Genomic DNA, 17,059 nt, shown 5'->3' with positions numbered 1-17,059 from the left:
GCAAGCCACGGTGGCAGAGTGGCTTGACCTTACACCTGCAGCCCCATAGAGGTGAGAGCTCTATGGGGTATGCTTCACCCAGAGTGGGTTCTGGACCACCCCCGGAAACAGAGTCACAACCCATCGTGAGAGGATGGGGAGTGGCCTGCTTCTGGGGTTCACCCAGCCAAGTGGCAGTGGCTGGGTGACGGTCAGATACCCACCCACCCGACTCGACCCTCCTGCCAATTCTCCATCCAGGGGGCTGCCTTCCCAAAAACCCTTGTAACTCTATGCTACTCCAATATTCCAGCACAGACCTACACGCCCTCAGGGGTTCCCCCCTCTCCTGGGTGCGACCCACCTATACTACATCCAATCTCGATGACGGGCCAGACCATTGGGCCTCTGAGAGATGGCCGGGCAGGGTCAGGGGCCTCCAGCATAAGTCCAACAAGAGGCCCCTGGTTAAGTTCCTAGTTAAGTTCTTTGTCGGGTTAGGGAGGGGGGCGGGAAAAGACTATGGTTGTTCGGTGAAGGGGGGCCTTCCAACTACCATAGCGCAGGCCGGGCCTACGACCGTTCACGAAGGTGAGGAACGTGGGCCAGTCGCCGACAAAGCCCAGTGGCGAGCTGACGAACAACCAATTCCCAGGATGGTGGGGAACGGCAGAAGGTGCACAAGCAGAGGGCCGTATCGACACCGGGAGGGTCATCTCCGCTCTGTACAAGCGGTGAGACGCTCCGACCCTCTGTACTTCCCCCGAGGACCCGGGAGCGAAGATGTGCAGCCTCCTAAGCTCAGGCTGGTCTACCTAAATGCCAGGTCCGTTGCTAACAAGGCTCACCTTGTTCGTGACCTAGTGGAGAGCGAGCATGCGGACCTGGCTTGCATCACGGAAACCTGGCTGGGCCCAGAGGGTGGTGTTCCTCTGGTTGACCTTTGCCCGCCAGGTTTCCAGGTGCTGCACCAGCCTCGGGCTCATGGGAGGGGCGGGGGAGTGGCAGTTATCATCAGGGAATCCCTTAGCCCGCGAGAGACCACCGTCCCTCAGATGGTCGGATGTGAGTCTCTCCTACTGAGATACGGCCCAGGGGCGCAGTTGGGCCTGCTGCTGGCGTACCTACCACCTAATCGTGCAGCGGCGGCCCTGCCCGAGCTACTCGATGCCCTCTCAGGGTTGGTGGTTGAATTCCCAAGACTCATGGTCTTGGGCGACTTTAATCTACCGTCCCTGGGAGGATCGTCCGAACTGGCTCGGGAGTTCATGGCTTCCATGGCGGCCATGGACCTGTCGCAAATAATTTCTGGACCGACTCATGAGAGAGGCCACACCCCAGACTTGGTGTTCTTGTCTGGACGGTGGCGTGATGATATCGGTGGGGGTACCACAACTGTTACACCCCTGTCATGGACCGATCACCACCTCCTGCGGCTAGACTTCCCCCTTGCCACCCCCCACCGTGGGTGCACGGTGCCAGTCAGATGGTACCGCCCTAGGCGCCTAATGGACCCTGATAAGTTCCAGGCAGCGCTTAGGGACACGCATGCACTCCCTGCTCACAGCTCGGCGGATGCCTTAGTGGAAGCCTGGGAAAAGGCAGCCACGGAGGCTCTGGACCGAGTTGTACCCTTGCGGCCTCTGACCCGGCGCAGATCCCAGCGAGCCCCATGGTTCACCGAGGAGCTCCGGGAGATGAAGCGTCGGAGACGGGGCCTAGAGAGCCGTTGGAGATCCAGTCGATCCGAATCCGACCGATTGCGACTAAGAATCCTCACCAGGTCTTATCTCGCTGCGATAAGGGTGGCAAAATCCAACTATTTTTCCACCCTCATCGCGTCCGCAGATAATCGCCCGGCTGCCTTGTTCAGGGTGACTCGCTCCCTATTAAACCAAGAGGTGAGGGAGGAACCCTTGCAGGGTCGAGCCGAGGAATTCGGTCAATATCTGCTGGATAAAATTGCTCGGATTCGAACTGGCCTGGACTCCAACTGGGCTGAGATGGAAGAACAAGACATGGACAGTCTTGTCGACGTCATCTGGGAAGAATTTGATCCTGTAACTCCTAAGGAAGTGGACAGGATTATGAGAAGGTTGAGCTCCTCCACATGCTTACTGGACCCGTGCCCTTCCTGGCTGGCCTATGCAGCTCGAGAGGGGACACGAGGCTGGTTCCTAGCGGTCATCTCTGCTTCTCTGAGTGAGGAGGGTCACTTCCCCACCGCCTTGAAGGAGGCGGTGGTGAGACCTCTCCTCAAGAAGCCCACCTTGGACCCATCCTCTTTGAATAACTTTCGTCCAGTCTCCAATCTTCGCTTCCTTGCGAAGGTTGTTGAGAGCGTGGTGGCGCACCAACTTCCTCAGATCCTGGATGAAGCGGTTTATCTAGACCCGTACCAATCGGGTTTCAGGCCGGGCTACAGCACGGAGACGGCATTGGTCGCTCTGATGAATGATCTCTGGAGAGCCCGGGACAGGGGCCATTCCTCTGTCCTAGTCTTATTAGACCTCTCGGCGGCTTTCGATACCATCGACCATGGTATCTTGCTGCGACGCCTCAGGGGACTGGGAGTGGGAGGCACGGTTCTGCGTTGGTTCTCCTCCTTTCTCCAGGGTCGCTCGCAGTCGGTGCTGACAGGGGGACAGAGGTCGACCCCGAGGCCTCTCGCTTGCGGAGTCCCTCAGGGGTCGATCCTCTCGCCTCTCCTGTTCAACATCTACATGAAACCGCTGGGTGAGATCATTCGCAGTTTTGGAGTAGGGTACCATCAGTATGCTGATGACACCCAGCTTTTTATCTCAACTCCAAACAATATCAGTGATGCCCTAGACATGATGTCCCGCTGCCTGAAAGCGGTCCGGGAATGGATGGGGAGGAACAGGCTTCAACTGAACCCGGACAAGACTGAATGGCTGTACGTTCCGGCAAGCCAGGATATTCAGAACGTCCCATTGCTTAACATCGGGGACAAGTTACTACCCCCTGTTGATAGGGCCCGCAACCTGGGTGTCCTCCTAGACTCGCAGCTCTCCCTAGAAGACCACATAGGAGCTGTGACCAAGGGGGCCTTCTCCCGGGTTCGACTAGTTCGCCAACTACGGCCTTATCTGGACCTGGATTCCTTACGTACAGTCACCCATGCCCTTGTGACCTCTCGCCTAGACTATTGTAACGCTCTCTACATGGGGCTGCCCTTGAGATCCACTCGGAAGCTTCAACTGGTGCAAAGTGCAGCGGCACGGACACTCTTGGGAGCCTCCCGATACTCCCATATCACACCTCTCCTCTGTGCGCTGCACTGGCTTCCGGTTGCCTTCCGTGTGAAGTTCAAGGTGCTAACAATGACATACAAAGCCCTACATGGCATGGGTCCGGACTACCTACGGGAGCACCTTCTGCCAATGTCAGCACCCCACCGTCCTGTGCGCTCCCACAGAGAGGGCCTCCTCAGGGTGCCACCGCTCAAGGAATGTCGGCTGGTGGCCCCCAGGGGGAGGGCATTCTCAGTGGGTGCGCCAGCCCTCTGGAACAGCTTACCAACCGAAATCCGGATGGCCCCCGACCTCCGTACCTTCCGACGCGACTTAAAAACTTTCTTGTTCCAGCAGTCCGGCCTGGCATGATAGCGTTAATTGGGGACCCAGTTTGTTTTCACTATTGTTTTTTATTATTTTTATTGTTCATCTGTATACCTTCCTTCCTCTGTACACCGCCCCGAGTCCCTCGGGAGAAGGGCGGTTTATAAAAACTAATAAATAAATAAAATAAATAAATAAATTTTATGTCATTTGATTTCATTTTCAGGCTTTTTCAACTTGTATATATTTATGTAAATTCTTTACAGAAAAATAACTGTCACCTGGAAAGTATACTACAAGCCTCTATAAAAACAGAGTTCCTAGTAAGGAATTTTTATTTACATTTACATTTTTCTTTATATATTTCTGCACTAGACTTTCAGTCAGAATAAAACTTGAAAAAGGCAATACTAGAGACTCATTCCACTTACTTAATGATGTAACAATTATTTTTGTTGTATAGCAACATAAACTAGGTTTCACTTTTGATACTGTAACCAAACACTTAATGTCATACTCATACAATGAATTCACTGAGACTACTTCACAGATAGTTGGGCATCCTAAATCAGATTCTTTATAGAATATACTTTTTCTCTGAAAACATACATATTTGAATTAACAAACAGGCATCTTTATTCAGACTGACCTTTTAAATGACTTCTGCTTTGACTTTCAAGAGGTTCTATCTAGTTGATATTGTATTTTTTTAATGTTTTTTTTTTTAAAAAATGCAAAGGACACAGAGAAGTGGCTCATGTTTTTAAGTAAACAGAATATATGTACTGACCTATGTAACATCTCAGCCACTCTCATGAAACAACCCAGGGAAAGTAGAACAAGGATTGCCTTGGATTTCTGATTGACTTGTGGGGAACAAAGGTGATCCACCCAACGCTTCAAAACATCAGCACATTCTTCTGCAGTAAGGCGAACCTATAAAAGATTCAAAATATCTGAATCCATTCTAGAAGCCAAGTCACGTGTGCCAGTAAGGCACATAAATGTAACAAATCTTAATTTATATCACTTGCTTTAAATTAGTTTCTCATTATTTAGAGAATAATGAGAAACAGTCTGAATTGCTTTGGAAAATAACACTGATAAATATCCACCAGCATTCTTGCTTATTCATGGTTTATGGCTATTTGTAAACACTTCCCATGAGTACACCAGCTACTATTTTTCTCAGCTTTTTAATTAGTTATTATACATGTCACTATTTCTTAAAAAGAAGCAAAGCATATAGGATAAGAAAAACATTGATAAACATCCTACCTTTGCAAGCCACGCTGCTCGGTTCCATTCACCATAGGTTTGTAAGTAACGACAGGCATCAGCAGCTTTATCTATTAAACACAGTAACTGGACACCCTCTGGGGGAGGGGGGGAAATACCGAATCTTAATGAGTCACAGTTCAAATTAAAAAAAAAGATTATCACATCTTTTCCAGTTAAAAATGATAGAATACTGCTTTTATAGAGCATAAAGTATAAACAGCTAATTTATAACCTTCTGATTCAATTTTAGTGTATTCACAACCATTTAATACTATTTTGGTCTTCAAACACATGACAAAAAACCCCCAAAGTGATATATAAAAATTTCAAAGCAGAATTCATTTAGTCACAGTATTTGACTGTTGACAGTATTTGCCTCTATTTCACGTCCATTCTTTTTAATGCACTAATAAAACAAAGACCTGTATAAATAAGAGCCTTGGTGGAGCAGTGGGCTAATGCCTCCTTAAGTAACACCAGCTGCCTGCAATTAGTGCAGGTTCGAGTCCCACCAGGCTCAAGGTTGACTCAGCCTTCCATCCTTCCGAGGTAGGTAAAATGAGGACCCAGATCGTTGGGGGCAATAAGCTGACTTTGTAAAAATGCCGCTTGGGGGGGGGGCTGAAAGCCCTAATAAGCAGGCATATACATAGAATGAAGGCTATTGCTAAGCACATTGATTTGTGCTTCTTAGATTGTAAGCCGCCCTGAGTCTTCGGAGAAGAGCGGGATATAAATGGGATTAAAAAAAAATGTGTATCAATCTTTATCTGAGGAAGGAGAAAACAGGACTCCACCACACATTATTAGACTAAATTTAACTAAATATAAAGAGAGAATTGATAATGTACAATTGTTCCTATATACATAAAGCCATATAGGTAATGTAATGAAATGTAATGCACGTGTCCCTTTTTTTGCCACTTGTACTTTAAAAGGACAATGTGAGGTCTAGCATTTCCCTCTTAGCTAAATAATAACATGCTGCATTTATTTTAATAGCTGTATGCTCAAATGTTTGAAGCATTCTTATGTGAACTCAATAAGGAGAATGGAAATTATACCTGCCAGCTTTCCATTTGCAATCATGTTTGTTGCTACCAATTTAATAGTACTTTGAGAAGGGCCGGAGGAAGTAACTGTGGTGACAAGACATGCCTTAAGTGAATCACAATAATAATAAGGGTTCTCGGCATTGGTTTCCAAAAGCAACTGCACAGCTCTGTCAGTCTGGAAAGAGGACAAAGGTAACTGTCAGAATGTAATAATTTATATCACCAATACCACTTAATTTTCTCCTACGTTTCTAATAAAACACATGTATCAAAGAAAATTAAATCAACACGAAACTGGCAACACAAACCTGGCCCAAAAGTAAGAGTTGATCTGTGCATTTCCTTGTGTGATCATAATTTGATCTTTTAACTTCTTGAATGTTGACTCTTTCAAGCTGGAATTTCTGCAGGAATCATAGAAAAATTACATTTTTTTGATAAAGGATAAAATCAACAGTAAATTGACATTGAGGCATAGAACAGAAGCTGCATCAATTTACCCTGATGCTTCAGTACCTTACTTATTTTATTTATTTATTTATTTTATTACATTTATATACCGCCCTTTCCCGAAGGACTCAGGGCGGTTTACAGGGTGATTAAAAACAAAAATACAAAAGTTAAAAACAAATTTAAAAAATTATATTCGTCCCTGAATAAGTAAAACCCATTAAAATTAAAATTAAAACTAAATTAAAATTCTCAGCCTGGGCCAGAGAGCTCGAAGAGCCAGGTCTTCAGGTCCCGGCGGAATGAACGGAGGTCGGGGGCAGTTCTCAGCTCCACCGGCAGCTGGTTCCAGAGGGCAGGCGCTCCCACTGAGAAGGCCCTATCCCTGGGTGTCACCCGCCGGCAATCTCTTACCGGTGGCACCCTGAGAAGACCCTCCCTCTGGGAGCGCACTGGACGAAGGGAAGTTGATGCTGGCAGCAGGTGTTCCCTCAGATATCCCGGACCCAAGCCATGTAGGGCTTTATAGGTCATCACCAGCACCTTGAATCTCACCCGGAGGGCAACCGGGAGCCAATGCAGCTCGCGGAGTAGAGGTGTTACATGGGAGTATCGGGAGATACTTATGTATGTAAGTAAAAAAATGTGGCCATCAAAACGTACGAAAAGCTTTGGAGAAAAGTTAAAATGCAAAAGTTAAAGAAAAGAAAGTAAGCTAAAAGAAAGTGGGAAGCAAATGGAACAAACCTGGTGTCGGAATTAAGCAAATAGTAACAGAGGCACAAAAGGAACTAGGAGAAAGAATGAATGAAATATTAAATGAACAATTACAAGGCCCTAAGGCTTTGTCCAGGATTATGGCTGTGGGTACAAGCAGATAAAAATGCTTCTAAGAGTAAGCTTTTCTTAACAATCCAATTATGCTGCCTCCTTTTGCTATGAAGAAAAATGAAGATGTCTGCTTGTTACGGAACTTAAATAACTGTTTACTTCTTACATGTTAGTAAGCAGAAATCACGATGGAAAAGCTCTATATCAGGGCTTTTCAACCTTTTCACCCATTGTACCACTTTTAGGATAAGGCAATATCTGAGTACCACCAGTCACCCAGCAAGGTGTCAAAAACTTGACCAAAAAAAAGGAAAAAAAATGATAAAGTACAGGTAGTCCTTGACTTACAACAATTCACTTAGTGACTGTTCAAAGTTACAACGGCACTGAAAAAAGTGACTTATGACCATTTTTCACACTTATGACTGTTGCAGCATCCCCAGGGTCAAGCGAAGTCAATGGCCGAGGGGGGCGTGGCAAGCTCATCGCTCAGGTTGTGGGGTGCCCGTGGGGGGGGATCCATGGGTCTCTGGTTTCCACCAGAGACTGGGGTGGGTGCCTTCCTTCCCTCCCTCTCTCCCATTGTCCCTTCCTTCTCCCTTCTGCACTTCTTTTCTTGTAGTGGGGTGCCCCAGGGCTCTGTTCTGGGCCCAGGGCTCTTCGACATCTTCATCAACGATTTGGACAAGGAGATAGATGGGGAACTCATCAAATTTGCAGACGACACCAAGCTGTTATGTACATATCTCTTGTGTGTGTGTGTATGTGTGTGTGTGTGTGTGTCTTGACCAGGTAGCCTAGGGAGGAAGGTTGTGTGCCATGTGTGATATTTATTCCTTTGGCCTGTCTGAATCCATATAAAGTGTACAATGCATTGCACTGTGCTTCATATTCCAATGACATGGTATGTATACATGTTGTCAAAAATGTTAATTGTATTTAAGAGAATGGGAAGAAGTAAGTGAAAATTACAAAAGCTACAGCAGTGTCTGATGAATGCAAAAGCACACATAAACATACAGGCATTTTCTTTTGTTACTGTTGAAAATACATGGTTTTTATAATATGTTGAAAAAAATATGTGCAGTAAGGGCAGTTACCCATCAATCCTTTTAAATGGTGCTGTGTCTTGCTGAACCTCCGATGGAACAACAAATGTTTCCATGCAAGATAAAAATAAAGCATATGTGTGCTTGCTCATGCATGCACACACGTTGTGACAATAAAGTCTGAGCCTGCATAAATGGTTAACAACCTGTTGTTATTTGTGTACAAATACAGGTATGAAAAGGAACTGACGAGGAATAAAATAGGGTGAAAAGAACAGAGAGGCAGAAAGGAAATTTGGTGACAGATGAAAAAAGGGAGGGAGGAAAAAGGATAATGTGGCATTCACAAAAGAAGGAACATTGTGGAGATAATTTTGCGAATGCTATGGAGATACAGCATGTTACAAGAATGGAAGAGGTTATGTTGGGATAGAAAGAGTAAAAAAAAAAGGATATACTCCCTCCCTCTTCCCCAAATCATTTTTTTTGCTAACCTGCTTTCCAGCTCTGGCGTGTTTCTCTTCTGCTGCAGGGAAACAAAGAGTTTGTGGGATGAAAAAAAAGTTCAGTCAGACCTTCCAACTCCTTGTGAGATCTTTTTTTTTTCTCGCAAGAAGTTGTGGAAGGTCTGATTGAACTTTTTTTTAGTTCCACAAACTCCATTGAAAAAAAGGTGCCGGAACCCCAGCCCTTTTTTCAGCAAATGGTATGGCCGCTGTTTGGAAGCCCAGCTCAAACAAGATGAGCGCTTTCCACGCCGATAGGCAAAAAAAAAAAAAAGGTCCAACAGGCCTCACTTGCTTGCAGAAAATAGGTTGCTTGTTAAGTGAGCTGGGCAAAAGCCATTCGCTCGATAGCCCTTCCCCACCCCCAAACATACCACTTGCTCACTCACCCTTCCTGCCTTACTGCTCCAATCGCTGTTCCTCTGAAAACAGGCCGGGTCTGCCCCTTTTATACCTTTTTTTCTCCCCACCCTCCTCCTCTTCTCTTCCGGGTGCACCGGAAGCTCCAATTAGCATGTCGCCACAGATCCTGAGGATTCAGGCAAGCTCTGCAGCTCCAGCTGATCTCCAGGTCTGTGTGGCTCCGTTTTGACTCATTCCCTCCCCCACTGTAATTAGCTAGGCTGGGCTCGCGTGCCACCAGCCAGGGGCTCGCGTACCGCTGGTGGTACGCGTACTACCGGTTGAAAAGCCCTGCTCTATATAAGCTTCTGAAATTCATCATAGCCAAACTAATTAGGACGATGATTTTGCATAAAAAGTGTAATTGAGTCTCAGGTTTAGGATAGTGTGATTATAAGTATAAAATTGCCTCCACTTCTTCCAGACAGAACTGCTGTAAATTCAATGGATCCTGCACTGTATAAATTGCAATAAGCAAATATTAATATATATGCAAATATGTGAGTTCTACTCAATTAAAAAATAATAACCATGATGTCTGTACCTCTGAAAGCTTCAAATGAAATGAGAAGAGGCTTGTGGAAACTGTTAAAGAATATTTTGTGGATTTGAATGGACTCACTATTTTAAAAAAAACAAGCAATACCTGGAAATAGGAATTTTCACAGAGAATATCGTAACATATATCTAGCGGACTGATCCAGTTTTCTTGAGAAACAAGTACATCTTCTGCCTTTACGATTAATGATTTGTTACAGGAATAAGTATGCAAATAATGGGCAGCAACAGTCCAAAAGTGTAGTTCAGATTCATCCCCATACAGCCTGAGGAAAAAAAACACCTAAATTAATGGTTCAGATTTAAAGTCAATGAGTGCATTCACACATCCTGTGAAACCAGGATACACTCTCATATGTATTTTATTTCTTTTACATTTATTTACAGACTTTCTATTCTTAGGAACCTATTATTTTAATACAATAAAATAAAATATGAAAATCAGGAAAAATACTAAAACTATCATTGATATAATATAAAAGGCTTGCCTGAAGAGAATGCTCTAAACCAGAGGTGTCAAATTGCCAGCCCACGGGCCAGATGCGGCATGTAGTAGCCGTGCCCACCCCAGCTCCAGCAAGGGGAAAAAGTCATGATACATCGTGACACGTCACGTGACACGGCGAGTTTGACACCCCTGCTCTAAACTATTTTCCTGAAATCAGGAAGATTCAGAACTAAATATAACTCTTGATGGTATATTCCACAGCTGGAATAACTTAAAGCTACAACTCCCATCACCTCTGAGTATTTAACATGCAGAGATGGAGTTAAGGAAGCTGTAAGAAACAAAAGCTGGGAAAAAAGGTCCATGTCTGCTTTCCTCCTTCTAGGAGGTCAAAGAGAAAAATCAGGAAGGATCTCACTAGTGACAGTTTGTCATTGTGCCCATATTTAAATTATGAAACTCTGAATGATTCTAAAGCAGAAATAAAATCAATCGAAACTTCTGACTTTTTTTTGTCCTTGGTTCATTTGGACAGTAAACTTACAATCTACAAGATTCTCAGCATATTGTCCAAAATGTTCTCTAAGCTGTCTGGGAAATTCTGAGAATAGAAATCCATACATCTGGAAACTTGGGAAACACTATTTCTAATGTTGTACATTATTATGAAATAGTATCACACTTAAAACACATTATTCTAAACTCTGTTCCCCATTTAACTATCTCAGTATACAAGATAGGGTAGAGTTCACCCAACATGCAAGATCTTAAATCCAGTTTAAGAAAACACATTTGTTACACGGAATCAATATACTCTAGTTCTCTCCAAATAAGCCATCTCATGGTTCATCCCCAAAGTGGTTTTTCAAAAAACAACTGGACTTTGGTTGTTGTTTTTTTCCTTGAAGACATTTCACTTCTCATCCAAGAAGTTTCTTCAGCTCTGACCTGAAGAGCTGAAGAAGCTTCTTGGATGAGAAGCAAAACGTGTTCAAGGGGAAAAAAAAAACAAAGTCCAATTGCCTTTTGAAAAAGCCCTTTTGGATAAACCATGATCTGGATGACTGAGAATCTCCACAGACATCTCGTGGTTTAGTGTCATGATTAGGTTTACATTAAATGCTAACACTGGATTTCCAAGACATGCTGTTCCAAAAACCTGTACAATTGAGCATTCTGCAGAAATCCAGCCAAGATACTTCAGAGATATCAAAATAGCAATATCCCACGGCATGCCAGCAACCGTTCTGCACAAACAAGCAAAGCCCCATCTGCAGGATGCAGGCAGCACACAAAACCACACACCCTCCAGTCTGCAGAAAAACCTCTCTCCACATAACTGGTCCCTGGTGCCCAAAAGGTTGGGGACCTCTGCAATAAATGTTATACATGTGCCTATCCATCTACAATAGTAAAAAAATAGTGGATTGTTAACCAATGTTATATTACCTTAGAATGAATAGGCTAAATGGGAAGCGTTTCTTGCATAATAGTTATTGCACTTAATTTTACAATGGTTAGGGTAAATAATTTATAACTAAACAAACCAATATATGACCCTAATGAAATTTTCCTTACATTTTTCATTTCTGTACAAAAATTAACGCAGCAGTTACACATAGTGTACCAATTCTGAAACAGAAAATATTCAGGCTTAGCACTATATAAGAGCTATTTCTAAAATAAACTTTTGGAGGTTATTTAGGAAATGTTATATTACCTTGAGACCAATAAGCATCGCTGCAAAAGAGTGAACTCTGGATCAAGCAAAAGTTTCTTGACATCACTGTAAAGAGTTAAACCATTTCAGGCATATATTATGAGTCCCTCCCCTTATACCAAAGATAGTTTTGAAAAGAACAAAATCACACAGCTGTTTGCTGAGAAGCAAACTATTCTCATTTCAACAGAATGAAAATAATAAATAAAAAATACAACTGAACTGTACCTTACTAACTTTACATGATACTAAAGATATAGGTATTGTACTACTGTATCAAGCCTCTTGCACCTTAAAAATGTCTGTGCAAAAAGGAATTTATTTCTCCATATCCTAGACATAGCTATAAACATTAAATACATACAGACACACAATTATATACACTGTTCAACTAATGTTTCATTAGTTTTATGAAATGGATAGCTATCATTATGAAAAAACATCTATCAACTCTGTAACCATAGAATAATTTGGCCTAGTTGGTATGAAAGAATAGTATATAGCGAAATGTTTACATATTACATATGTTTACATGTTTACATATTAAAAATGTTTACATGCTAAGCTTGTAAGCCGCCCTGAGTCTTCGGAGAAGGGCGGGATATAAATGGAATAAAAATAAAAATAAAATAAAATATTGTAGAGTCTTGACTTTTCTACTGGTATATTTTTCTAGTCTTTTATTAGCAATAGAAAGACAAGAATTTTGTGTTCAATATCCTGAAATTCATCAATATTAATTAGCAACAATTTTTGCTAAAGGCACAAACCCGTAATACATTAATTTCATCCAAGTCTTGCCTTAACAAATGTTATCAAATTCTCATTAGATGTGATTATATAGTGGCTCCACAGATATTCCAGTATTTTTAAATATTGTTATAAATATGTTACTCTACTGAACAAAATGGGAAATAATACAGCAATCACATCAATATGACATGTATTAACATCTATCCAAGAAAAACTGATGTTGGGAACCAAGACAGCTACTTTAATGAATATGTCAAATTACTGAATCAGACTATTAAAAAATAAAAAACTAATGCAGCTTGGTAGTATAATAAAAGCAAGCAAAGACACTTTTATTAGTCCATTTTTAAAATATAAGAAACTCAAATATGCTTACTTGGACAATGAATATAACTGCTCTTGCAACATATTTTTAATATTTTCATTCTCCACATAATTTCTGTAAAACAAATGAACAAAGATTTAAAAGTGAAATATTGATTGCCTATGTGACATCTAGTTGTTTCAACTCCTAGTGACCACAGAAATCAAGTACTGACAATCTGAAATTAAATTTACATGCTGAGTTCCCATTTGGATCAGACTCAAAAGGAGAACCTTTACCTTTATATAAAAAGGTAAAGGTTTCCTCTACCAGTTGTGTCCGAATCTAGGGGGAATTGATCATCTCCGATTCACAGCTGAAAAGCCAGCATTTTAAAAAGATGTTTCTCTATGTGACTGGCATGACTATACAATGAAGGCACAAAGAACACTGTAGCCTTCCCATAAAAGTGGTACCTATTTATCTACTTGCATTTACATGCTAGGCTGGCAGGAGCTGGGGCAAGTAACAGAAACTCACTATGTCATGTAGCACTTAGATCTTGAACTGCCCAGCGTCTTAACCAATCCGCCGCTGAAACCAATCCTTATAACACGTTGCTATTTTCTAAAATAGCCTCCATACTAAAAGTAAGTCTTACATGTATGATATATCCAACGAATACTTATTATCCCAAGGCTGGTGAAGTAAGAAAGCTTTTAAAGCTAAGGATGCTCTTGGAGGAAGAAGATATGGACACCATACGGGTTCTAGAAATAAAAATAAGGAAAAAAATTAACTAAAATCAATATGAAAATCAATCTGATGATAAGGCTAACATTTATTCTACCCTTGACTAATAACTTCCTTTACTGATTTTTTTTTGTGAAAAATGAAATACAAAACATATTGCCATAGCAAGACCAAATGATTACAGCAGGGGTGGCTGGGAAATTCTGGGAGTTGAAGTCTATGAGTTTTAAAGTTGTCAAGGTTGGACACGCCTGATTAGCACAAATGAGTAAGTTCTTATGGGATTTGTGTGTACTACTTAGCTATTCAGAATAAGAAAAACAAAAATGGCAACTAAGGGCAAGTAATATTCATTGAACATCTTGAAAACTGAATATACATTTTACTTTATTGTTTGGAGGGAAGAAATTTTGTGTATTAATAGTATTTCTTCAGGATAAGGGTTTGGCATTATGTTTAGATTTTAGAACTGATTTTCCTTTACAGACATTCATATAGTATTTAGTTTTATAGAAATGTTACCTGTACAAGCTTCTCGGAGCCATAACAACAGAAATATGATACATAACAATAAAGAAATTTATTTTTAAAATCATTAAGAGCTATCAGAATTTGTTTAATGGGCTTTAGAAGAAATTTATATAAAAGCTTCTTTTTAGTGGTTAAGCTCCTAAAATAATTCTTACCATTGAAAGTCTGTAAATGTTGAAGGCATCTGAATTTTGCTAATAGGAAAGAAGACTAGACACGATCACAGACCTTTTAGCACATATGGTACATTATTTTGTGTGGTGTGGATCACTTCATTTTTCAGATATCCCTAAAGAACAGGGAGATCTGAAGGCTGTAAAAAAATTCCAGCCCAACTTCCAACTCCTGAGTGATCTAGACGGATTGGTTTAACTCTGCATTATGGTCTTTGGTCTCTCAACTGTGCAGACAATTGGACTGATTATTATTGGAAATGTTTGTTTGTATCACAATGGATATTCCTATAGTTAGCTAGACAGATAATCCTCAACTTACAACCATAATTGAGCCCAAAATTTATGTTGTTAAGTGAGACATTTGTTAAGTCAGATTTGCCCCATTTTACAACTTTTCTTGCCACAGTTATTAAGTGAATCACTGAAGTTGTTAAGTTAGTAACCCAGTTGTTAAATAAACTTGGCTTCCCCATTTACTTTGCTTGTGAGAAGGTCACAAAAGATGATCACATGCTCCAAGGACACTCCAACCATCATAAATATGAACTAGTTGCATCTGAATTTTGATCACATGATCATGGGGATGCTGCAAAGGTCGTAACTGTGAAAAACTGTCATAAGTCACATGTAACTTTGAACAGTCACTACACAAACTGTTGTAAGTTGAGGACGACCTGTACAAATACCAAGTTGGGATTAAAGAATTTCAAATTTTCCCACTGAGGATTATATAAAATATTTTAATATTCAGAAGACAATTTTAAATTTCAGGTAGGTTTTGAGGTTCTCCTTTTGACCTAGTTCTAGCCCTAGATCTAGAGACTCTCGTGGCTTATCTATTTTTGTTTGTTTGTTTAAATCAGTACAGCACATTTAATTGCATAGATCTTTTCTGTTCTATTATTATTGACTTGAGATTAGAAGGGATGATGTGGGAAGATGCTGGGAAAAGAAATGGTTACTAAACACATAATTAGGACTGAAAAGCCAATGCAGGTTATGTTTAGTTGCTGCATTTGTACTGACAGAAAAATACTGCCTGCCAGGTATGCAAATTACTGCTTTCAAAAAAGGAACAAAAAATCACGCATCTATTATTAGGAATAAAGCATTTGCAAACAGCATGAATCTATATTTCGCAGCAGTTAAACAACAGTGGGAGTATGTTATTCATGCAGGAGCACAATTGTTTCCTACGTGGGTTTTAACAAATTTGAAAAAAAAAAACATTTACAGATCACCCCCCTGGGCAATTTTTCTGCAAAGTTCATGCCTCAGTCAGCATGGAATGCCAACTCATTCTTTTGAACATGGGGTGAAAATCAAGGAAAAAAAGGGTGATTTCTTTTTCAGAGATCCTATTGTTTTGTATACAGTACTTATTCTTTCAATTTTTTGCCCCATCAAAACACAGAAGACTAAAATCATTTGGTTGGAAAGCAAATTATCAGAAATCTTCCAATGGAAAAATTCTCAGTGGATCTCTTGTCACAGCGTGAAAAAAAATGTTTTCTTTTTAGTGCACCCTACTATTTTAGGTAAGCAGTCAGTGCTATAACAAAATTCTAGACAGATGTGAAGTAGGTTATATATCTACAAGCCATTGGATTTCCTCTCCTGTTCTTTTCAGCAGTAAAGATAAAAGTCAATCATACAGTCATATGGTAAAGCAGTGCTAGAGATTTTATCACACGGAAGGGGAAAATCCTTCCTACATAGATAATGTAACGTTTCACAAAAAATATCTTGCATTAAATGAAACATTTAGTATTACTCACTGTACATGAGCAAGCCTATGAACAATAGATGTAATTTATGTATTCAACACTAGTAACCAAATGGCTTAGTAAAAAGCAGAAAGCAATATTTTAGATTTTGCAGAAATTATAAATCATATTACACCTTTCTATACTAAATACAAAACTAGAGTTTATTTTAAACTGGGACATTAGATACACTTTTGTAATTTGCATATAATATGAGAATAAAAAAATGAATATGACTTCATTGATAAAAAATATTACAATTAGAAGTAAAAAGAATAAAAACATTTTATGCACTCTATTTTCCAGGAAGTAAATGTTGAACGTAATGGATGTGAAACAAGAGAAGTTATTATCAGTGTATATGCATAAGGAGTTGTCCCCTAAATTTTGTTTTCATTTTTGTAAAGTGTTTAGATCTTTTTGTATTGAACAACACATTAATTGTACATTCTCATTCAAATTAAATTGAAAAGCGAATGTTCACGTGTTAGGGAATGATACTTCCTTGCTTTTATTAAATAAAAAAAATGTGATCTTTGGGTCTTCCTCAAAGATTCAGGCAAACAATTTGATGGTTAACTGTACATTCAGGGGTTTTTTTTCCTGTGACCAGTATATTATGCACAATGACTTATGACTTTATTAATTGCCCAGCTGAAGCACAACCCATAAGGGGTTGCACTGAATTACACAAGATATTCTAGCCTTCTTTTCCAACTGCAAAACTAATGAATTCTGCAGAATAGCATGCAAGGTATTGCAAAGAATGCAACCAGCATAGAGAGAACTGTGACTTAGAAAGCTGAACTACCACCTGAGGCATCCATTACCATTATCAGTCATGCTAATGGGGATGCTGAAAGCAGGAATATAGCAGTATCAGGCAGAATGTGAGTTCCCCAAGAGTTCAGAGAAA

General features: G+C 40.9%; 1 protein-coding gene across 2 annotated transcripts in view; it reads right to left on the bottom strand.

Annotated features, from left to right (window-relative positions):
* The window catches only part of WDR11 (WD repeat domain 11), a 59,832-nt gene that overhangs the window by 8,777 nt on the left and 33,996 nt on the right, over positions 1-17,059 (bottom strand). For both annotated transcript variants that reach the window (XM_081329388.1, XM_081329389.1), the window contains exons 20-27: positions 13,579-13,687; positions 12,990-13,052; positions 11,861-11,926; positions 9,781-9,958; positions 6,205-6,300; positions 5,906-6,071; positions 4,839-4,936; positions 4,351-4,496 (exon numbers count right to left, since the gene is read on the bottom strand). In XM_081329388.1, coding sequence (XP_081185514.1) covers positions 4,351-4,496; positions 4,839-4,936; positions 5,906-6,071; positions 6,205-6,300; positions 9,781-9,958; positions 11,861-11,926; positions 12,990-13,052; positions 13,579-13,687 — 922 coding nt within the window. The remainder of the gene's footprint in view (positions 1-4,350; positions 4,497-4,838; positions 4,937-5,905; positions 6,072-6,204; positions 6,301-9,780; positions 9,959-11,860; positions 11,927-12,989; positions 13,053-13,578; positions 13,688-17,059) is intronic.

This window comes from Vipera berus (assembly GCF_964194415.1).
Source record: "Vipera berus genome assembly, chromosome: 5".
In the NCBI taxonomy this organism is placed as follows: domain Eukaryota; kingdom Metazoa; phylum Chordata; class Lepidosauria; order Squamata; family Viperidae; genus Vipera; species Vipera berus.
Note: the sequence above shows the minus strand (reverse complement) of the source record. Positions and strands in the feature narration are given on the sequence as shown.